Source organism: Pecten maximus, chromosome 18 (assembly GCF_902652985.1).
Source record: "Pecten maximus chromosome 18, xPecMax1.1, whole genome shotgun sequence".
NCBI lineage: Eukaryota > Metazoa > Mollusca > Bivalvia > Pectinida > Pectinidae > Pecten > Pecten maximus.
In genome coordinates this window covers 13,107,313-13,130,635 of record NC_047032.1, presented here as the reverse complement: position 1 = coordinate 13,130,635, position 23,323 = coordinate 13,107,313, and the positions used below count along the sequence as shown (strand labels likewise).

Sequence of the window (23,323 nt, the reverse complement as noted above, 5' to 3'; positions counted from 1 at the left end):
TAATTCTTTTATTTTTTTTTTTTTTTTTTTGTTATCGTATACTGGTGTTTGCTCACTTTATTCCATGATTTAGAGCTCTCAAATCATTTCGTGTGAGCAAAGGTTCGTGGTTAACCTATGTAAAACATATAACATTGAAACATCAACAATATTTGCTATATGGGTATTTGTGGTTCTATAACAACCACGAAAACAATGAATGAGTATACACAACAAACGTCTCATGTTAAACAAGATAATTCCAATCAGTAGGCGTTGATATCCAAGGTATGGCATCCCAGCAAAACGGCGAGCCAGATCACTTTACTCCGTGAAAGAGCATGCTCAGTCCATTATCTGTGACACTTTCATTAACACCTCAACGACTTAAAGACGAGAATGTTATAAACTGTGTCAGTTCGCTAGTTCACGTCACGTTGCACGTGTTGTAACGATTATAACAATAACAATCACGTGGTCATTCCTTTGTGTTTGATAACAATAATCAAACAACTGAATCTAATAGAGAACACAAAGGTCTAACAAATTCCAAATCACCCGTATGCAAACATTGCAATATCATGAGAGCCGCATTGATCATGCGCGAATGGAGAAGTGTATTCGCCAATCGTTATACACCCAACGGTTGTACGTTCACACTAATAGTTTTCACTACTACTCTGAAAATGTACGGAAATTGTTACAAAAGACACATTGCCTTAGACCGGAAGAATGTTCCTGTGTTGGTTTTCATTCACAAACAATTATTTCCGGTTAAGAAGTCAACTTTTTCTTTATTTCTTCAAAAGCAGGAAAATCACAAACGACCTCGTATCGCAATGAAACGGAAACGACCTTTTAATGTCTGATATTGAGTACACAAGTACTCTGCAGGTTACTTACGTCATGCGAGGTTTTGCTTTGATAACTTAAAACCTTTAGGGTGAATCGGTTGAAAACTGTGCCTGGTTCCCCTCGGATAGTGAACGAGTTGGATGTTATGCGTGCGCTGTAATGGAAACCTATTTGCTGCTCATTATTGTAGCCGACCTGCTTTTTAGAATAGGTACGTCATTCATTCATATATAAAACAGATATCGATACTGTAAACGTACGTATTTTAGCGTTGATCTTATCTTAGCGCTATTCGCTCTTGAAGCAATGCGCGAAATTATGATTCGCTTATTACCTTATATATTTGATATTCCTACAGAAAATAAGAGAATTTGTTGTAATTTGGAAATGCAAGAAAATTTGAGTGCGCTAAAATTGATAGGCTTGCAGTAAATCAAAGATAAACAAAACATCAAATGAATGTGAGTCAAATTAGCTTCATTCATAATATATCATCTTTCGTCATGGGAGTATTTCATACACTTGAAGATCAGTTGAAATCCTGTATTGAAAATTGTAAAATTTTATCTAAACTTTTAATTCAACCACGGGGATTTTGTACATTTCTTGCGACCTTTTTCTAGAAGCACGAAACAGCTGTTTGACGCAGGTAAGTCAATGTTTGATCGTGTGTACCTAGCTTGCAATTCGTACCGAAATATGCTAATAACGATAGATAAGGTATATTGTGTTTATCAAAGGTATATTTTCAATGATTTGATCACACGTGATATAACGTCTTAAGGATGACGTCATCGAATGGATTTTAAAAAGTTCCATGAACGCTGCGTAACAAACGAAATCGATGATTACAAATATTTGATACAGATGTTTATTTGTCTGGACATAATCGTCATAATGCAGAAACAGGCTTTCGATGTTTCTTTTGTTTTGCAAGTTCCTAGGATTTGAATTTTTGCAATGCATTTTATCGCGTGTTATTTCGTGTGATGTATTTAGTTTAGTCCATCAGCAGATCCAAACATCCATCAATAACCAAGAGATGTATGTACAGAATTTCACTCACGGCTGTTTGATCCTTCCATGACAATGAGATGATAGAGACGGCATACAATTGTTTCTGCCTTGTAGAACTCGATAGTGTTGGTAGGGATATTATACAGCTGTTTCGTTCCTCTAGGTCTCGTCAGTGTTGTTATGAATACTATACAGCATTTCAGTCATTCTAGGACCCGAAAGCACTTTAAGCTAGGGACAACGTTCAATTGATTTGTTCTTTTATGATGCCAGGGACATAATATAGCTGTTTTGTCCTTATATGACTCGACAGTGATGTTTGGGACATCGTCCTTCTAGGGCACGTCAGTGATGATATGGACATCAATACTGCTGTTTCGTCATTCAGGAAGGGAAATCATAAAACAGCAATTTTGCTAACTGTGCCAACAAAAACGTCTGAAAATTCCAATACACATTAGGATAGTTTTAATCTATATCAATTTCAATGAGTTTGTTCTCATCTTCTGTATTTGTTAACTATAATATTTTTTATTGTGAAAAACATGTTCAAGTTGATAATATATGTTATTGCATTAAAACACTATTTTTTATACCGCTATTTCAGACGCAGGTTGTACAGTTGGACCCATCGTTTCAGAGAAGACCACCAACGTCGATAACAATTACGGTAAACACAGCACAGTTTGTCTAAGGTTTCACAAACAGACAGATTTTCTTATTACAGTGTTGGGGATGAATTATACTGATTTATATTAAAGTTGAAATTTCGAAGGATGTTTCAAACGGCATATTCACTAGGACTTAACCTATCAGCTTTAAAACAGGGTTATTCATATTTTCAAGCAATGATATCATTATCTAAAATTGATCTTTGTAATTTTATTCAAGGATTTTATTTCCATTGTCAGGATCTTTTCTTTGAGCCAAAAACGAGACGTTTCTATATCTCAAGCGCCATTTATCAAAAAATACATAAAAAGCAAAAAAAAAAAAAACAACAAAAAACAAATAAAAATAAAAAATAAATCATGGTAAGAATTGTACATTTGTAACATCTTTGTGGTCCCTTAGGCTCGTTACATAATCGTCTTTAGACCAGAATTTGTATACACATTGATTTGGGTCACAGTTGTACATTAAAAACTAGCTTTGAAAAGTGATCCGTTTTGGGCACTGCTCCAATTTGGATTTTCTATCGCTAAACCTTGCTTACCTCAAAATCGTATTACTGCCTTACAATCTAAGTTTGGTGACATGTATGTGAATGTGCGGAGAAACCAATGTAACCATATACATTTTTCGGACCATTTAAACAACCATTGGTTATATAAAAGAAGGTAACGACTTGCTGTTGGAACATCCTGATTGAGACCAATCGTTGAGTTTAAACTATGCGGCGGGAACTTGGTCCATCAAGTCTTTAAAATGCCGATTAAAACCATCAGAAGTAATAGGCTTGCAATGTATCGAAGCAACATATGACAAATCAAAAATAAAAGTATAGCTTAGCTTTTATATCAATAAATTTGATAAAAATAGAAATAGAAATTCAAGTTTAATCCAATAAGAATTTGATCCTCGATTTAACTCAGTACGTATAAACGTTCATACAGGCGGAGCTAAACTGACATAGCATTTTAACTACATTGTTGTAACTAGCTTTTAGCTTTGAGTCTATTATCATTCAAATTAAACCATTAATAACAGTTAACACGTGCTGATTTTAGAAACCCAGTACATAGTGACGTCATCCAACCTGAGGTCATCATGCTGTGGAGTTTTATCCGAGGTTCAGATCTACCCAAAGAGAACAGGCCACATACAATTCCAGATATGGCGCCCTCTAGCGGCGAGCCAGTACATGTTAGTTGGAGAGTTCCGGTACTTAGTATCTTCCAGTGAGTATAAATTCTGTCATTAGTTTTATGCTTTGTAAATCAGCTGTACAATTATAATGTTAACATTTCCTATATTTATGAATTGGGTTTCTTTTAACATTGCTTTTTATGAATAAGAAAGAAATTAACGAAGATTAGTTAATTAATAGAATCCGATTCATTTTTGTCTTTTCAGTCAATGTTAACGAAACTGTGGTGATATCTGAAGAAATATCTGTCCAATCAGGAGACATTATTGGCTGGTACGTATGTTAAGTATATGACATTTGGCCTTTACAAGTCTTTCTCATGAATGTTTCATTACAGTCAATAGTTTGACATTAATTGAAATAATTAGATAAATTCATAATTTAAATCATATGTGACTATATAAGCAATACTTTTCCATTTTAAATTATTATGTATTTTTTGCATTATAAGACATCGATTTGATATAATTTACCCATTTCCGGCAGGTATAGTGAGGCAATCGACATAATTCCTTACACAACCGGAAGTAATGAAGAAGATGGTACATTTGTTCTCCCCTGGTCCGTTGATCACGTGGTTGGATTTAATTACACCGTAAACGTGGTCTCTACGGACGATCGGACGTACGCCATCCAGTATACTGTTACGGACGGTATGCTTCTCTAATTCGAGCTTTCTTTATTCATACCTTTTTTCAAGTTTTATAACTTCTTTGTTCGTTAGCATTCCTAAATTATTGTTATTCGACGCCTTTTTTAATTTTGTTTTCTATCAAATTCCATTCCTATACCTGTGTTGCTGTCCTTATATTTACTCGCAGCTATTAGCAAGGACTGCTATGAGATAGGGCTGCTATTAGCACGTGACGATTATTAAACATGTTTTGATATAATGCAGGAACATAGCCATGTTGTATTTACGCATTTAGCCAAATTTATCCTAGACACTCACATACAATGGTACTGGTAGCTCTTGGAGTATCCAGGATGAGCCAAATTATGCACTAGTTGATAATGTTAACTGCTAATATAATGATGCTTACGGTTATGCTTTTTAGCGCGACCATATGTCCAAGAGTCCGTGAACTTGTGTCTTGCAATATATACTGTATCCATTTATTTTCATCAGACATTTTTTATTTTTATATTATTTAAGGAGCCGCACCCATATTAACCAACTTACCTGCTAGTGTTGATGTGTACGACCACACAACTATCGGGTCGTCCATATTTAACGTCGCCTTCAATGATAGTAATACCGCAGAGTTATCTTCTCTTGTGTTGTCTGTTTCCTTCTACGAGCCGTACAGTGGCGCTCCAGCTATCGTCATCGATCTGAAGTCAGGTAAACAACAAGGTTAAGCGTTTTATCAATTTGTGTTTGAAGTATAATTTTAATTTCATTATTAACAATAGCATATATCCATAATAGTTACGTACATTGTACAAATGTATGATACTTGATATACAAAGTGTTTGATCCAGCATTACGTTTGATAAGATGTATACACGAAATGTTTGATGGGATATTTTACAGTAGAAAAATATATGACAAGCAGACAGTTCGGTGTACATATACAAATGAAGGATCTGAAATGATTTTCATTTCATATGAGATTTTATATTCGGGCTCCTTGGCAAGCAAGAATTTTAACTTCGAGAATTCGAAGAGTTTCGCAACTAAGAAACATGCATTTTAATTGAGTTGAAAGCTTATTTGGAGGACAACTTCAAACGGTGGAAGTCATTTTCAATTCATGGTGTAACGTCACTGTCCTTATTATGACATCACAATTTATCTCTGATTGGCTCAATTCCAGAGTATATTTCACCAGTGAAATAGGCAAAATTGTTACACGGGCGAATTAACTAGATAATAGAACGGATATGTGATAGATTATTCTAAATATAGTATTATTTACATTTAGACATGTTATAATTGGCATTTAATTTGTTTCCACAAAGGTCAGGTGACCACAGCCACACAGTTGCCTGTCGGTACTGTGACCTTAACACTGACACTTACAGACGTATGTGGGCTTTCTGATAGTCAAACACTGACAGTTAATATCATCAACCAGGTACGAATTACGTCAGAAAGTTTAACCTTCGACCTTGAATACATCATATGATATTGCTTATTCCATATTATCTGAAACTACACTACTAGTTCTGATTTACGAAAATACCAATACATTCAAGCAGAAGTGCACTGTATGTAGATAGATTATAAGTCGGTGGCAAATTGTCTTCGTATGAGCCAGAATTAAATATTTTAACCCATGGGTCCACCAACAACGTTAAATGATAATGAGAAGAACCTCGTCTTTCGAAATTCAAACCATGGTTTTTAAAGTTCGTTTCTGACCACACTGAAGTCCGATTCTTTCAATCTTTACCTCGTTTTAAAGAAAATACTCCAATTTTCTTAACAATATAACACATCTCGAGTCAAGAGTGATCAATTGCGACAAGCAAAATCCCAAATAATTCTCGCGAGATGCTACATTGTTGGTAGACATTTTCAATACATCCCTCACCGGTGTGAATTCTCTCATCAGCACAGCTATATTCGCTCTCTAATACACAAAATGAAGATTGCCAAACTCAACAAAATGAATGTCCATTTACCATTGAGTGGCTTCTTTATAGCGTCGCCATTTGTTAGTGAATCGTCAACACGAAGGCCACCGTATTTGAACTGCCCGTCCATGAACTATACGATATTTGTGATTGGTTGCAGAAATGTCGCTGACCAATCAGAAACGCTGTATTATTCATAATTGTGACATTTTAAAAAGACCACTGCATGGTAGGTGGGTATATAAACGTATGTAGTTGAGTAATACTAATATCCTTCGCACGACAATCTTCAGGCGAATGTTTTTGTTTGGTTTTTTTTTGGTTTTTTTCTGTTTTTTTTTTTATAATAACGATTCATCTGTTTTGGTATATCCCATCCTCAGCCACCAGTCATCAGTAACCTTCCGGCAGCTGTAGATTTGTCAGAGACCGTAACTGTGGAAACACTTTTATACACACTGTCCGCTTCTGACCCCTCGGGTGACCTTATGACTTGCACGATGGCGTCTTCAGCCCCGGCAGAAGCTCCATTCATCGTACAACTCGTCCCGGGAACAACAGGTGAGCGTGTTTTGTTTTTTCCTGTCGTACATGTTGTATGTCTTATCATTACGCCAGCAATACTTCCGTTTTACCAAAAAGAATAATTTGTTTTCATCTGTTACACTCGTTTTCTTTGGTTAGAAAATTAAGGTTATTTCTTCATAGCCCGAAAATATTTACGTCATTTTTAATGACGTAATACACGTAGAACTACATGTACTTTTGACGTCGTCTGCTTGCAACTATCAATATGTCGGTCAACGTAGGATATTTTCGGATTGGATATCGAACAGAAGATCGATTTTAAAGCCATCGGAAAAACCGATGCAATTTTATCATTTTTTTAATCTGCTTCTGATGACATTTCCCTTTAAAAATCCAATCGGTAAATGAACGAGAAATTAGAAGACTGTCAGCTGTCAAAGATTACACAGACCAGGAATTGAACCTGGATCCCCCGGACATGAAACCCGAGTACTCTTCACTGAGCTACCTGTGTCTAAAATGACTTTTATTTAAAGCAGCCAATAGAATAAGGTTGGGATATGGACATCGTTCGGGGCAAGGATTTTCGTTCAGCGAACAACATGTTGGATGGCAAATTAAAACAGGATATCGTGGAAGGGAAATCGCGTCCAACACAACATAAAACCACCATCGACAATTACGGGCCACTAGTATCTCCAAACTGAGTGAAGCTGACATTGAACTCATACATTATGTATTATTCAGGCCAGAAACTACAGTCGAGAATGTTCTGCAAACCAAAAACGCGTAATCAACAACACTTTAACTTCGATAACCAATCAAAACTGCGACCATAATCAAAATGGCGTAGGCCCACTTGTGGCCGCGGAAAAATACAACTTGCCTTTGATACCGTCCCACTCATACGCCTCCTCGAGTAGCAATGTCCTGTCGTCTGGGATGTTTTCAAACTCATCTTTCAATAACTGTGTATTTAATTTTCCTCACTAGGCTCCTACATACAAACAACCCAGTGTCAATGTGACTAATGCGAACTGGATCAAACCGGTTCGTCAGGACCCTTTTCGAGGGAAATTCAAAAGCGGCACGGTTATTGTATAAATGATTTCTGGTTTTGATATAAATGCCCCACACTTCCATTTGTTATCATAAATAAATAAATAAATGGGGATTGTCTTATTAGTATTTCGTTGAGTTATTTATCTTAAATTATAACATTATTCTATATTATTTTTGGATTTATAAAGTCATAGACAGAAAACGGACGGCCATTCTTCACGTCTATGAAAAGAATGCCCATCCGTAGCAAAGCGTCTATGAATATGCCTAGCAGGGTTACTTTGTTGATAGCGAAGCGTCTATGAAAAAGAATGCCAATCCGTTTTTTGTCTATGACTTCATCAACCAAAAAATAGTTGAGAATAATGCTTAACTATAAAGATTCCAAATCCTACATCCAAGTAATTATTTTTCGAATATTCATTTTGTTGACGCCACTTTGATGCTATGCCATAGGCTCAATATCTATTTTTTGTTGACATCGGAAACCTATATTTTATCGAGCAGGTTTTTCGAAATAGTGAAAGTTTTCCTCCGTTTTCTTTATGAACGACAGTCCTTCCTACTGACTATATGGAGAAGAGAGGAAAGTGGCATTTATACCTAATGTTACTGTAGACCTCTAAAACGTCCTAAAAGTCAGGTCCAAATAGACATAGACTGTAACACTTTTTCAGGTCCCTGTGGTAAGTTACAAATGAAATACCAGACATATCAATACTAATGAGTTGAACATGGAAAACTAGATAACTGAATGCTTGGTTCCGGGTTTTTTTTCAGACTACGGGGTGTACAGCAGTCTGATGCCAAACCTTGACCACTCGACTATCAGTCAATACGTTCTGACCATTAACTGTACAGACACCAAGGACACTGCATCCGGACAATTCAAGGTCAACATCCTGCCAAACACCGTGCCTGTATTCCTCAATATCCCAGGTAAGTTAGCATCAACATTTTTACCCAACTTACCGATATATCCATACTTCTATTCAGGGTCATTTATCATCAGCGCGTGCGAAACCGGATGTTACACAAGCGTGTCTGATATTAACAATAATAGCCGTCTGCTTGTCTAAAAATTGAGAAGTCCAATTGTAAATGTGCTAATTGTAGGAGATAATACACTTTTTAAGCGATATTGTGAGCTACTTATAGATGATTCGCAGAATACAAGTGACTGGAGAGACAACAACAAACAGTTATGATGAAATATGTCATTGTAACATAAAAAAAAATACAAGATCCAGTCGATGAAATGTAAACAAGCATAACATGTACATTCATTTGAATGGATTTAATAACATTATTTACTTAAGGTTATAGAACGAATATCACATTTTGATTGTTTGCATTTAGAAAATAGAATTAACTGGATCTATGTCTATTAGATATTGTCTATACCTTGGGTTCATTTTTGTTGCATTTTTTGTGACAAGCAGTGTATATATAGGCTGTCGGCCACGTAGTATTTTTTAAATCTCCTTCGATATGTCTATCCAGCCACTATCGGTAAATCGAACTCACTGCCTTCCATATGCTGGAGATACAACATAGATTACTGACACATTAACGAGACCGTAATTCTTACTTTAAATCCATAAACGAGGACAAAAAAAAAAGATAAAATATAGATTCGCATGGAGACCATTGAATTTCTACAAGGAGAATAAGACCATGTGTTTCGGAGGGTAAGCGTCTTCTACTACATCGACGCCACAAAGGAACCACTAGGCAAATCTACAAGCATTAACACCTAATCAGTTCGACATTATTAACTCGTTAACACTTTATATCTCCGACTCAAATCTTTTGTCATTTCTTCCTTTAAAGTGACATCCAAATATCATAAAGTCAACTTCTTGTAATGCTTGATTATGATTTCAGCGTCTGTTACCATAGCGACAACAACACCGATCGGTACAGTGGTCTACACAGTTTTGGCAGCAGACAATGAGACGAGTGACCTCGAGTTTTGGATCCACAGGTTGCTCAAATTGTTTGTTTACAATGGCGGATAGTAAGTTGTTTGCTGGATTCGAAGTTGTTATTAAAAGAGCTTACACCAATTGATTTAGTATCAATTAGATCATTCAATTAATGACGTCAACAGTCTTGTTTGAAAGTGTCGTAAAATGTCAACTTTGCACCTAAGCTAACCTGTTTCTGGTAAATGTTCGAGAATAATTAATACCATTACGAGTGTCATTATCGGGATAAAGACACTTGAATAGTATTAAATGATAAAGGAGAGGTAGAAGAAGGAGGAGAAAGAGAGAAAGGGGAAGGAAGGGATAAGTAACATCCATTTAAAAAGGAAAGTTCCATACACAGCTTTTTTCCAGCCCTGATCCTGTGCGGTGAGCTTTAGGACTCTTGGTAAAGGGAATTTCTAGATTAATCGAAAACATTGACATAACAAAATATATGGGTATTTTTTTTTTTTTTTTTTCGATAGGTCTAAATTCTACGCTGTAAGAATGCATACAGACCGTTTAATGACATTATATGTTGTAGCCAAATCCCTGTTTTCAATTACATACAACAAACCTTGATTGGAGATTTCTTCGAACCTTTCTTACTTCGAATATAAGCGTTGCTAGATATGCTAATTTCACATCACAACCAGAAAGACGTTTCATCGTAATCATTTGGGTGTTTGGGCACGTACGTCAACAGTCAAATATATTAACCGGTCAACAGTCGAAAATACTTCATTTACATTTACATAAAGAGTCAGATAACAATACGATTTATTCATTTTAACCGTTTCTGTTGTTTCAGCTGGACAAGTGATTCTGACAACTTCTATCCTTACCACCACCAGAACTGTTTATGACATAAATATCAGAGTGTCAGACAACTCATTGACAGCGGTGTCTACAGAACTAAGCATCATTATTTCGGGTAAAGAACCACACACTTTCTAATGGAATTTTTTTCCCGCGCATGTGAAATCATGGCGATTTCCGTTATAAAGATAATTTGATATAGAGAATAATTCTGCATTCATAAGCCATTTAGTAGATTCGGATCGATTGTCTTTTAAAGATTGTATCATGCATATTCCAGAGAATATATCAGTTAAAATATTTTCTAAAGTAAAGAACACTTGTGTAGAATACATACAATTCTGGTAAGACATCCCGTCAAGAAAAAAATAATACAAATCTTTAAAACTAAGAAAATAGTTTAAAATGAAGTTGCCCCTAAATATTATAAGCGTTATTCCAAATACGATATTACAAAGTGTATCAACACTTATCTGCTAGTGCCGCTGTTCGGAAAAATTAAACATGGAATCTATTTCAGCCGAAATGTCCTTTGAATTGTTGTTACCTAGTGTCGGCGACTTTCATTTAAATTTTTTGAGTCGATATTCTTCTGAAAAATTGTAATTGAAGTTTCCATGGAAATATTCGAGTCTCCCCATTGTAATCCAGATTACGTTCACCGCATCAATTCTTAATCATATATCAATGCAAACAAACGGTTTTGATTTCATCCCATCATGTTAGCAGAAATGTAAGTTTAAGACATTGTAAAATGAATAATAGCGTTTAAAATGTGATCAAACTGTTTTGTGTGCGCGTTAAATATGATGACATATTTTTTCTGGAAAAGAATAGCTGTTTTGTGATTTCAACTTAAACACAGTTAGGGATTGGCTTAGGAAGGCCGTCACGTGTCGGATAGATATGCATGCATCATGTAAAATTTCTCATGTATCCTCCATGCGGAGCCCCTTCGGATGTTTATTACATGCATTGGGTAAACAAATAAGCATGTCTCCCTACAACCAGGGCATTACTAGTATAATATAGATGTGTCTCTCAATTTGCATTCATATCGACTGTATACTAGCATCTGGCAACATTTCAATGCGTAGTTTCAGTGTCTATAACACTAATACTTTATAGCTACAGACTTATCTGTTGGTGGCTAGAATATTTATTACGCCATGTTTCGCAACTGTTGTAAAATAAATAAAGTTTCTTTTTAACTATCCCAAAAAACATATACTGAAACGAAAAAGAAACGCAACTTCAAATTGTAGGTTTAATAAAATAATACTTGTGAGCATTATGTTTAAATTTCATATGTAATAGTTAATATTGAATATTGATGTAACATCCTGTAAATGTTTAGAGATTTTTAAGAACAGGTCACTTTGCTAGAAGGTCATGATTGGTAGTACCCTACGTGAATCCAAGTTGAAATGGCAGCAGTTTTGAAACCGTGCCCTAATATCGTGTGTGTCCTCCTCGAACAGTTATCACATCTCTAATTCTTTGTTGCATTGAGTTCATCAGGGCATTGACTTTCCGTATTGGAATGTTATTCCATTCTTGGACGAGTGCATTTGCTAACTGAGGGAGGGTATTTGGGGGGTTACGGCGATTTCGAATTCTTCTGTCTAATTCATCCCACAAATGCTCGATTGGGGACAGGTCGGGGCTATATGGAGGCCAATCTATAGGAACAATGTTCTGTGTCGCAAGAAACTCTCTACAGACTCTTGCAACGTGTGGTCTCGCGTTATCTTGCTGAAAGGTTAGATGATGCTGCCTAACAAACGGCACAACATGGGGCCTAAGGATCTCATCCCGATAGCGTACGGCCGTTAAATTCCCATTGACTATCACCAAAGGCGTCTTCAAACCATGGGAGATTCCCGCCCAAACCATAACTGATCCACCCCCAAATCGGTCGTGTTCCAAAACACAGGCGTCAGCAAAACGTTCGCCTCGACGCCGGTACACACGTTGACGGCCATCTGCTCGAAATAACGTGAATCGAGATTCATCGGTGAAGAGCATAGACCTCCAACGTCTCATAGGAAAACGTCTGGGCATATGTGCCGTTGCCCATTGCATACGACGTGCTCGACGTTGCGGTGTTAGTGGTAAACCAACGTACTGTCGCCTTGCACGCAAATTAGCCTCACGCAGTCTGTTGATCACTGTTTGGGGATGAATTCGACGGTTATGATTACCAATCGTATTCCTTGCCGTTTCAGCGGCCGTTAATCTCCTGTTACGCAGGTGTGCCAACCTAAGAACCCGGTCTTGACGTCGCGACGTTACGCGTGGACGTCCTGATCTCGGCTGGTCATCGACTCTTCCTGTTGCGTTAAGACGTGAAACTAATCGACTAATAGTCGATTTGTGAACTCTGAATTGTCGAGCGACGTGAAGTTGCGTGTTCCCTGCCAGAAGCATCGCTATAGCACGTCCTCTATCAACCTTTGATAACCGTGGCATAATTGTAAAAGGAATTATTGTTTGCAAAAGTATTGGCGATGATGTGGCTCAATGTTAGTGATGAATTGATACTGGTTTGAATGAAAAAAGAACGCATATGTTTGTACAGGCACGGTTTTTGATGTTTTTACCGCGCCGGAAGTGCATAGGTCTCTAGTCACACTTGGGTGATTTTGAAGATTGGTATGGGTGTTAGGCAGGGTGCATGTTTATTTCCGCGATTTGTATACAGATATGTATATTTAATACAAAATTAATCACAATTTTCCATGTTGCGTTTCTTTTTCGTTTCAGTATATTTGGTGTTATATGTTTCGTAACATGAAGTCTTATAATGTTGACGTCATATTCGGTTGTTGTCAGAGTCTCACTGTTTATTTCAAACTCTATCATGCCCTAGACTCACGTCTATCATTTACTTCCAGGAGTAAATAACCAGCCAACGGTTAATAATTTGCCTCTGACGTTGAATATTCTTGAATCCGTCGCCATAGGAACGGTGGTTTTCACATTAGACGTGACGGAGCATGACGCAGATGACATACTGAATTACGTCATCACATACTCGCCAGCCTCTGCAGCAGCTAAGTTCCAGTTTGACACTAGCAGTGAGTGAAAAAGAATTACTCGTTGAGGAGAGGGAATTAATTACAGTGTATCGTAGAACAGAGAAATTTAAAATTTACTTTTAAGGATGCAGTCATATTGAAGTCTCGTTTCGATCTTTCATAAAAAAATTCTTGAAGTGTATAACACAAAAATGTAAATTTTATAGCTAGATTGTATCTGAAAAACATGTCAAAATTTCAGACTTTTTTATGGTCCATTTGGCGATCATTTTGATAATTGCTGTTTCTTGTATTTTGTGCAATTTGATGGCAATTTTGAACGTTTGTAATTCATTTTTGCAATGATCAATACAATGAAAATAATAAACAACGTAGTGGGAAATTACACAGGTTGTGCATTTTAGTTTTACTTTTAAATGTAACTGGAGCACTTAAAAATATATTTTCCGAAAAACTGAAAAATAACAAATATTTGTTCAAGACAAAAAAAAGAAGAACAATGATCCAACATTTTTGTATCAGTTTTAGAAAGAAAAAACCTTTTCCCATTTGATCTGCATAATATCTTTAAAAGTTTGTCGACAGAAATTTTTATATTAAGCGTTAAATCTAGCAAAATGGTGAAAAATTTGGTATTTTATAATTCAAAATTTAGGAAAATGTGTTAGGGGTAGGGGCTATTCGGATTAAAAATAATGTTTGATCAACAACAGCTCTAAAAGGAGCACACCGACATATTTATTTTTTTTTTTTATGTCTCTGTATTCTTCCAAAAAAAAGATGTATAGCATTTAAAAAGGTAGTCATCAGAGAATTGTGACTTTTTCACCAGAGCAGATTCTTAATGCACCTCAGTGGGTGTAAAAACTTTTCATATCACTGATGATAATAAAGAAAAGAAAACAAAAATAAGAAATGAAACAGCTGTATATATTTTGTTAATCAAAATTGATATTTCGATTACAGCAAAACAGTTGATGTTGGTACAAGGTCTCGATTACGAGTCAGGAATCATTCAATACACTTTTGGATATACTGTTGACGATGGGTCCTTGACCGCTGGCCCTTCGACCTTGACTATCAATGTCATTAACGATAACGAGGCTCCCGTTATTGCTAATGAGATGTATTATATTACCGAAAGTGAGAATCAGAACGTAAGTTGTCTTTGAAGTCATATTTTTTCCTTTTGAAATGTTTTTTGAACTTTTTTCTGTTCCCGTCTACACTGTCTTTTTGTTTGTGTACTTTGTTTTCGAAAATCCTCCTCCTATAACCCTGGCTGTTAGATGATTCCTTATCAAACCCTCCTCATTTGACAATGACTGTGTCTCCTTTACACTCGTGCTAATTTTATTCTGGTTGTTTGTGTCCCCTTTACACTCATCCTCATTTGGACCTTGCTGATTGTGTCTCCTTGACACCCCTCCTCATTTTGCTCTGGCTGTTTGTGTCACCTTTACAACCGTCCTCATTTGGACCTGGCTGATTGTGCTTCTTTGACACCCGTCCTCATTTGACAATGGCTGTGTGTGTGTCACCTTTACAAACGTCCTCATTTGACCTTATCTGTTTGTGTCTCCTTTACAAACGTCCTCATTTGACCTTAGCTGTTTGTGTCACCTTTACAATCGTCCTCATTTGACCTTAGCTGTTTGTGTCTCGTTTACAATCGTCTTCAGTTGACAGACACTGTCTCTGTGTATCTCTTTTACACTAGTCCTCATTCGATCCTGGTTGTTTGTGTCCCCTTTACACTCATCCTCATTTGGACCTTGCTGATTGTGTCTCCTTGACACCCCTCCTCATTTTGCACTGGCTGTTTGTGTCACCTTTACAACCGTCCTCATTTGGACCTGGCTGATTGTGCTTCTTTGACACCCGTCCTCATTTGACAATGGCTGTGTGTGTGTCACCTTTACAAACGTCCTCATTTGACCTTATCTGTTTGTGTCTCCTTTACAAACGTCCTCATTTGACCTTAGCTGTTTGTGTCTCGTTTACAATCGTCTTCAGTTGACAGACACTGTCTCTGTGTATCTCTTTTACACTAGTCCTCATTCGATCCTGGTTGTTTGTGTCTCGTTTACACTAGTCCTCATTCGATCCTGGTTGTTTGTGTCCCCTTTACACTCATCCTCATTTGGACCTTGCTGATTGCGTCTCCTTGACACCCCTCCTCATTTTGCACTGGCTGTTTGTGTCACCTTGACAACCGTCCTTATTTGACAATGGCTGTTTGTGTCACATTGACAGCTGTTCTCATTTGCCCCTGACTGTGTCTCCTTTACACTCGACCTCATCGTCCTCATTTGACAATGGCTGTTAATGTCACCTTGACAATCGTCCTTAGTTGGCGTGGGCAGTTGGTATCTCCTTTACACTCGTCCTGATTTGACAATTGTTGTTTGTGTCACTTTGACAACTGTTCTCATTTGGCCTCGGCTGTTTGTGTTACCTTGACAACCGTTCCTATTTGGCCCTGGCGGATTGTGTCCTCTTGACACCTGTTCTGATTGGATCTTTGATGTCTATCTCCCTGACACCCCTCCTCATTTTGCACTGGTTTTTTGTGTCATCTTGACAACCGCCCTCACTTGGACGTGGCTGATTGTGTCTCCTTGACACCCGTCCAGATTTGATCCTGGCTGTTTGTGTTTCGTAGATAACCCCCCATATGGTCATGGTTGCTGCGATGATGTAAGATCCTTAAAAGATCTCTCCAAAATATGAACTTTTTTATTTCTAGAGTCTGTCCAGAAATGGTAAATCATCAAATACAACATAATTGTTCTTGTTTCAGATCGGATCTATCCTGTCCATCACAAGTGCAGACTTAATCGTAACAGATCCTGATATCGGTGACTCTTTGACCTATTCAATAGCTTCCGGTGATCCCCTAGAACACTTTACAATTGATGCCACTTCCGGAATACTGACGTTTGCTGTTAGATATGATATCGATGAGGGTCGGATGCCAGCAGTGGTTAATTTGACCATTAGAGTGGCCGACAAAGGTGGACTGTCAGCAACAGCCATGATACAAGTCACTCTTACCGATAGCAATGATAACCGACCTTATTTCATCTCAGACACTTTCGAAGCTAACATCCCAAATGACTATCCGGTAACGTACTTTTATATTTAGATGTGAAATGTACATTTTGTAAAAGTATGCTTGTTGTACGTTTAAAGAGAAAAAAACATGCATTTAAAAAGACCACTCGAAGAAGAAAAAAAAGAGATTCAGTATATTATTTTTTAATTGCTGTGGGGTTTTTCTGAATCATCTCATGCATAATTATATTTACAAAATTTTCTTTTAGTTTTTCATTATGCAAATATTTTCCCTCCTCAGGTGAGGTCTAGTATAATGTCTGTCTCGGCTGTTGATATTGACTATACCTACAATGAAATCCAGTATTCACTTATAGACGGGGATCTCCAGTACTTCGCTGTAAATGAGGAAGGGTGGATTTATCTTACCAAATCTGTCGCTGAGTTTTATAACTACACGACGCTGTCCGTAAGAGTACAGGTAACATTCTCGACTTTAATCTTGTTTTTTAGTTGAAAATATTTATGATTCGGAATATATAGATTCACTGTTGATTGTTTTGCGTTTTATTCGAATTGACCAAATGAAAAATAAAGTTAGGCATGCAAACATATTATTGATATGCGAAAATGAGCTAAGGCTAAACAATAGGACATTTGTAATCTTGTTTGATTGCATTCACCACGAGATATTATATGGGCGATCGGGTGAACGTGAAAAAGTAGGAGGACACCTGTCCGACCTCGTTGGTTTTGTTCGGGCCAACAAGAGTGATTTAAATAAGCTGATATAACTTGTTTCACAGTTTTATTTTTATGTATCACCTTTCTATATAAAATCAAGATTAAGAATATATTTGGCGTCAATTATTATTACACCATAGTTAATAGTTGGAGAAAGAAATAGTAGTTGTAATCAAACAACATTAAAATCATGCTGAAACATTGCAGAACCTCACTGTTAATTTCAAACTCTCGTAACTTTACGAGAATAATTACCACACATAATGTTCATACGCGGAGGATTCAGATGATTTGAAATTTTATTGTAGTTTCCATGTTCACTGACACGAGATTTAATCAAAACTAAATTCGGTTACGCATTTCGTTTACAGGCAAACTCTAATGGCCACTATGTATACGCGTCCGCTTATATACTTGTCAGCCCAGCACTTGAAGACAGTTTTTTTAATCACACGGGGAATATACTCTGGTTCACTGCATGTGTTGTAGCTGTGGTACTTATCGTCATTCTATGTCTGATAATGACATATCGCTACTTCCGGTATGGATATGCCTGCTCGCCAAAGAAATGGTCGCTTGAGTAAGTAATATTTTAAATGGAAATACTATTAATTCACTATTTGTGTAATGTTTTCAGTAACATTCGATATCAAATGTTTTGATTTTGAACTTAATGTTGGTATTTATTTTGCAACATATTGAGCATTTGTTTAAATACCATATCTCTTTCGAGTATCTTCCAGTATCGTGCATTAAAACCATTCAAACTGGATTGAGATACGTGTATATTGCTGAAAACTACATGTCTACACCAGTACACTTTATTTTACAAAACTTTAAGTGAACACGACATTTTTTTGTTTGGAGAAGAGGTTTTTTTTTTTATATATTCTCCTGTGGGAAATTTATAATAAATATTTGAAAACTAGCTTACCTCATCTTGTGTAGATAAACAAATCACATTCAGTCTGTTAGATTTTAATATTTCATTAGTGTAAATGTCATGTGCTTGTATCATTATTATCATTTCCATTTTTTTTTTTTTTTTCAAAAGTTGCAAGATAAAATCAAGTTACTTCTTGCAATGAAAAAAATAATCGCAGTAAAAAATACTCTTAATATGAGCATGCTTCTTTGTTACCAAGATGCGCCCAACTAAGACGTGCATGGCAAGGTTTTAAACAAAAACTACACGAGGGTGCAAATACGTGCCGCGCTAAATGGAAAGCATGGCGAGCATCAAGGAAGCATAGGAAAGAAATATCAAAACCAAAGAAGGTTGTATTTTCATCTGAGAAAGTGCCAAAGACAGCGCCACCTGAATCTAAAGGACGATGTAACGGGTTTTACAGAAGACTCTTGTCATGCTTACAAAAGCGGAAAAGACCTGTCGAAAGAATACAGGTAGCACGTAAGTTAATTGATCAATAATGTTCAGTCATCACGACTTGGTTAATGTACATTTTATCGCTATAGGGTAGTGTTGTCAAACGCACGGTCGATCATAATTTTCATTATATTTAACATTTTTACTCACAAAAACAATCGCCCGTTATGATTGTTATAACTATATAATGCTTATTGTCAAATGTCAATTATGCAAGGTTATATTTGTATTAAACCGTTTCGTACCGTTTCATCAAAGGTGGTCTAAGAACAGCCTTCTTCCAACATCTAAACATATTGTTAAGGCGATATTCTATACCAGCCTAGATGAGGAGCCAGGTCGAATTGCGCCATTAGTATTACCAATGTGATTTCTTATGGAAGTGTTAATCTAGCGAATCAATATGGAAATAAAAAGTAGCAGAAAGGAAATGTCAACCTATTGAATTTGAATATTATGCATGAAAAAGGAGCACTGAATCACGTCTTCGCGTAAAAATACTTTTTTCTTCCTGAGAATCATAAAGGCTAGGCTACGGAAGAGCATTAGGGCCATGAAGCAAAAAAATTAAATTCATTTTTTCATGTTAATTAGTCGAAATTTCGACTTACTAACTCGAAATTTCGAGATATTAACTCGAAATTTCGACTTAATAACTCGAAATTTCGAGATAATAATTTTAGTTATGGAGATTGGTAATGCACTAGATTTAGTGAAAAAACATGTTTCTCTTAATGTCACACTACTGTAAATATCATGTTTTTGTCTGACAAATAGGACATGATATTTAGAGGAATGCACTGTATGCATATGTATATATAGTTGAAAAATATAAATTCAACATGACAACTGTTGTGTTTTGTTAACGTCTTCAGGCCTAACGGCCATCTTCAGGCGATTCATTTATTCAACGTCTAGGTTACCACATTATGACGTGTATATACAGGTACATGTGTGACCATCTTTCAACTTTTATGAAGTTTTAAGCAGAATTGTTAAATTCATTTAATCAAAGTCTTCGATAGCATCTGTACTTGTAATTCCGTGATTTGTCAAAGACTGAAAACATAGATGAAAGGCCCCTCTTTATAGTCATTATTACCTCCACTATCAATTTACTATAAGCCTTCTTAGTTCTTGGCCCCTTTTAAGTGGCCTCCCACATACATATATATACACAAGAATGGGAAATCAACTTCATCTTCTCCATCAGTTTATGTCAGGATGATTTATAGCCAATTCGTCTTAATAACCAAAAGTAAAATTAGTTACTAAGTCGAAATTTCGAGTTATTATCTCGAAATTTTGAGTTAGTAAGTCGAAATTTCGAGTTATTAACATGAAAAAATGAATTTAATTTTTTTGCTTCATGGCCCTAATGCTCTTCCGTACTAGGTACATCCAAAGTTAAGTAAATGGAGGTCTTCAAAATGGCGTCAAAGCCTCTGTTAATCATAAATTATGTTATTGACTTTTAACGTAGACATTTCTGTTGCTGCATAAGCAAAACTATTTCTACGTGTTATAGGTTATGCAGTCCAGTCCTCTTCTCTGTATAAATCTGGCTTATGTTATATACAATAGCCCATTGTACATGTTATTGCGACATGAAATCCAACCATTTAAACTGTACGTCAACAATAGCATTGTCTGTGATACTTTTTTTATAGTATACAAATAGATCATTGGTTCCTGTGTAATAGTCCAGAATATTTGACATGAGGTACTGGTAATCGACCGCTGTTCGTTTGCACGAGGCCGAAGGCTAAGTGCAAGAGAACAACGGTCGATTACCAATACCGAGGGTCAAATATTCTGGACTATTGCACAGACACCCATGCTATCTATTTTTTTATTACATAATCGCTAAAACACACTTAGATTAACTGAAATCTCGACTTTCATGTAGGCCTAGATGTCGCAATGACTATAGTCTGGCAGTGTTGACATCTGAGTGACTTAGACGCTTGAAAGGGTAGGATAGCTTCCTAAACGTCACATGTGCTCATAGTTCGCACGTTATCTAGCAATAGTCACTTTAGCAGTGCAATAGTTCAAAATATATCTTATGCATATAGTTAAGTAGGCTTCAGGTATATCTGTCTAGACGATGAGGTGCCCTAAATCATTAGTTCGAGGCATAGTCAGGGCCCCAGTGAAAATCGTTTTTATATAAACTAGGTGATTATATATCAATACGATTTGTTGTAATGGATTTGTAATATATGCTGGTAAGATACCAATATACGATTCTTGTGTAAATTTTAAGAATGGATTTCAAATGTTTATACACATGTTCTTTGTTTGCCATCCATAAATATGTTAAAAATGAGGAAGACCATGACTATTTTCAATTCATGTAGCGGTGAAGCCTGAGCAACCTGTTCCTCTGACCGGCAGTTACAACTGGGCACCATGGATGAATAAGTGGGAAATGTCATCGTAAGTATATCACTACTACTGGCACCTGTTACTAATTTACTTATTAAAAAGTCCGTTTTTACAGCGAATTCTGTAAACGTACATATTTTAGCGGTAGTTTTATTTTAGCGATCTCGCTTAATTTTGATTGCGCTAATGGTGTTGTATCTACACCTATTTGTTGTCATTGTTGATGTGCTAATTTACCATTCCACTAATCTGTTTTAATTAGCTTTTGCGCAAAAAATTGAGCACGCTAAAATAAGTACCTTGACAATAATTCAATGAACTTCTACATACTTGCCATATTGAAATATTGCCATAGCTTTTGATAGGACATTACTCAATACAGATGTTGAAATTAACAAGTTATTATTAGCGTCACTAACTGGTCTTGGCAGGACGAACGATGGGTATGGTGCATTCATTTTGGCTTTACACAATCTAATTTTCAATTTGATTTGAAAGAAGGTAATATCTTGTGTATCCTGTGTACAGTCCTTTGAGACTGCGGGTGGCAGACACTACTGGTGGATCTAGTTTCCTACATTTTACGTATCCCGCTTGTCAATTCTTTCGAATAGGGAACTGTTCAGAATATAAATCTGTATATTTAATACTCTTTTTAGGTAAATTATTGAAAATTTTCAAACTAATTTAATTATCGAAACTATGTATATCCCCGTGCAAATTTTGGATAATATATAATATATAATATATATAGAATATGATATATCTGTAGTTATACTCATTAAACGGTCATGTCTGCGGCTGGTGTATGTAAGCAATGCCACATGAAGAAAGCCGGATGGAGTCAGGGTGATTGAGATAGACAAGTCCGCGCAGCGTTCTGCGTATGGGCAGTACTTTTGGATTGCTATAGTACCTACCAAATTGTATTGTTTTTGCACTGATTTTGGTATTTACAAAACCGTATTGTGATTACTTTTGATTTACGTAATTAAGGGATTTCTTTTTTCATCTTCATGACATACTTTTTAGAAATATGAGATCGGCGATTTATACAGTCATAGTCAATTTAAGATGTTTTGTTTTATATATATGAAATGTCTATTTTTGTTACAGGGGTAACAGTGTCTGAACGGAACGGATGGAACTTGAGGTCACAGTATGCAGGCTACGTATGACAGCATGATTTTATGAAATATTAATAAAATTCCTCGTTACCCCTGTATGCTTTGGTTGTGTCTAGTGAGGATGAAATCTTTTTCAAGAATTCATTCAGAGTTACAAATAAAATGAATATCCATCATGTACATGCACTCAGGATGGAAGGGACGATACTAGAAAATTAGAACAAGTGTACATATGAAAGCAGTTATGTTTAAATACCCATGTCTACATTGAAAAATGCAAACAAAAAACAAAGAAATCCTAGATGCATTTGTTTCGTAGATAAGTTTTTATCCCGAGGTCAACAGGACAGAATACCTACATAAGTCAGACAGGTAATTTATATAGAACACTTGTGTTCATGGTTAAACAGTTATAATGCATAGGTTTACCAGATTCAAAATAAAATAATAATAAAACATTTCTATACCGAGTTGGATGATATTCGTAGATAAACCTGAGATTACGGTTAAACCAAATACAAATATGCTCACATACCTACAATGCAGTGTAAAGTAGACAATTAACAGATACATCATTAACTGGTGCCAATGAAGCAAAGTTATACAGCTATACATGTATAAACAATATATAACCCTTAAATACGAGCCGCAATATACCACTCGGCTTTTCTTAAGCTCGAAGGGTTGAGGGCATGACTTATACACCAGAGGTCTCGGATTCGAATTCTTGCAGAGGCATTCAAATAAGTTTAATTTTTTTTTCATATCATATGCGTATTATCATTGGACAATCTAATCATACGTGACCACCAGTAAAGAGTCGTATTGACTAAATTGTAGAACAAAAAGTCGTATTGACTTGGTGACGTCATAATGAAGTCGTACTAAAT

General features: G+C 36.2%; 2 protein-coding genes across 2 annotated transcripts; both read left to right on the top strand.

Moving 5' to 3' along the window:
- The first annotated feature begins 936 nt into the window (after positions 1-936).
- Positions 937-13,695, top strand: LOC117317082 (protocadherin-like wing polarity protein stan). Its single transcript, XM_033871870.1, has 12 exons — positions 937-1,045; positions 2,459-2,521; positions 3,582-3,752; positions 3,928-3,994; positions 4,208-4,374; positions 4,878-5,066; positions 5,687-5,802; positions 6,688-6,865; positions 8,675-8,833; positions 9,782-9,914; positions 10,679-10,801; positions 13,584-13,695. The coding sequence occupies exons 1-11, from the start codon at positions 994-996 to the stop codon at positions 10,731-10,733; spliced, it is 1,350 nt and encodes a 449-aa protein (XP_033727761.1). The 5' UTR covers positions 937-993; the 3' UTR covers positions 10,734-10,801; positions 13,584-13,695.
- LOC117316236 (protein dachsous-like) lies at positions 11,680-22,484 on the top strand. Its single transcript, XM_033870773.1, has 8 exons — positions 11,680-11,707; positions 13,584-13,766; positions 14,694-14,884; positions 16,531-16,854; positions 17,086-17,253; positions 17,900-18,108; positions 18,674-18,939; positions 22,423-22,484. The coding sequence occupies exons 1-8, from the start codon at positions 11,680-11,682 to the stop codon at positions 22,482-22,484; spliced, it is 1,431 nt and encodes a 476-aa protein (XP_033726664.1).
- Positions 22,485-23,323: the final 839 nt, after the last annotated feature.

Bases quoted from the DNA above. Each gene is read 5' to 3' on its own strand.
- LOC117317082 (XM_033871870.1), top strand. From the start codon at position 994: ATGGAAACCTATTTGCTGCTCATTATTGTAGCCGACCTGCTTTTTAGA. The intron at 2,522-3,581 runs GTAAACACAGCA...TGCTGATTTTAG, and splicing joins CAACGTCGATAACAATTACG to AAACCCAGTACATAGTGACG. The intron at 4,375-4,877 runs GTATGCTTCTCT...ATATTATTTAAG, and splicing joins CCAGTATACTGTTACGGACG to GAGCCGCACCCATATTAACC.
- LOC117316236 (XM_033870773.1), top strand. From the start codon at position 11,680: ATGTCTCCCTACAACCAGGGCATTACTA. The intron at 14,885-16,530 runs GTAAGTTGTCTT...TTCTTGTTTCAG, and splicing joins CCGAAAGTGAGAATCAGAAC to ATCGGATCTATCCTGTCCAT. The intron at 16,855-17,085 runs GTAACGTACTTT...TTCCCTCCTCAG, and splicing joins ACATCCCAAATGACTATCCG to GTGAGGTCTAGTATAATGTC.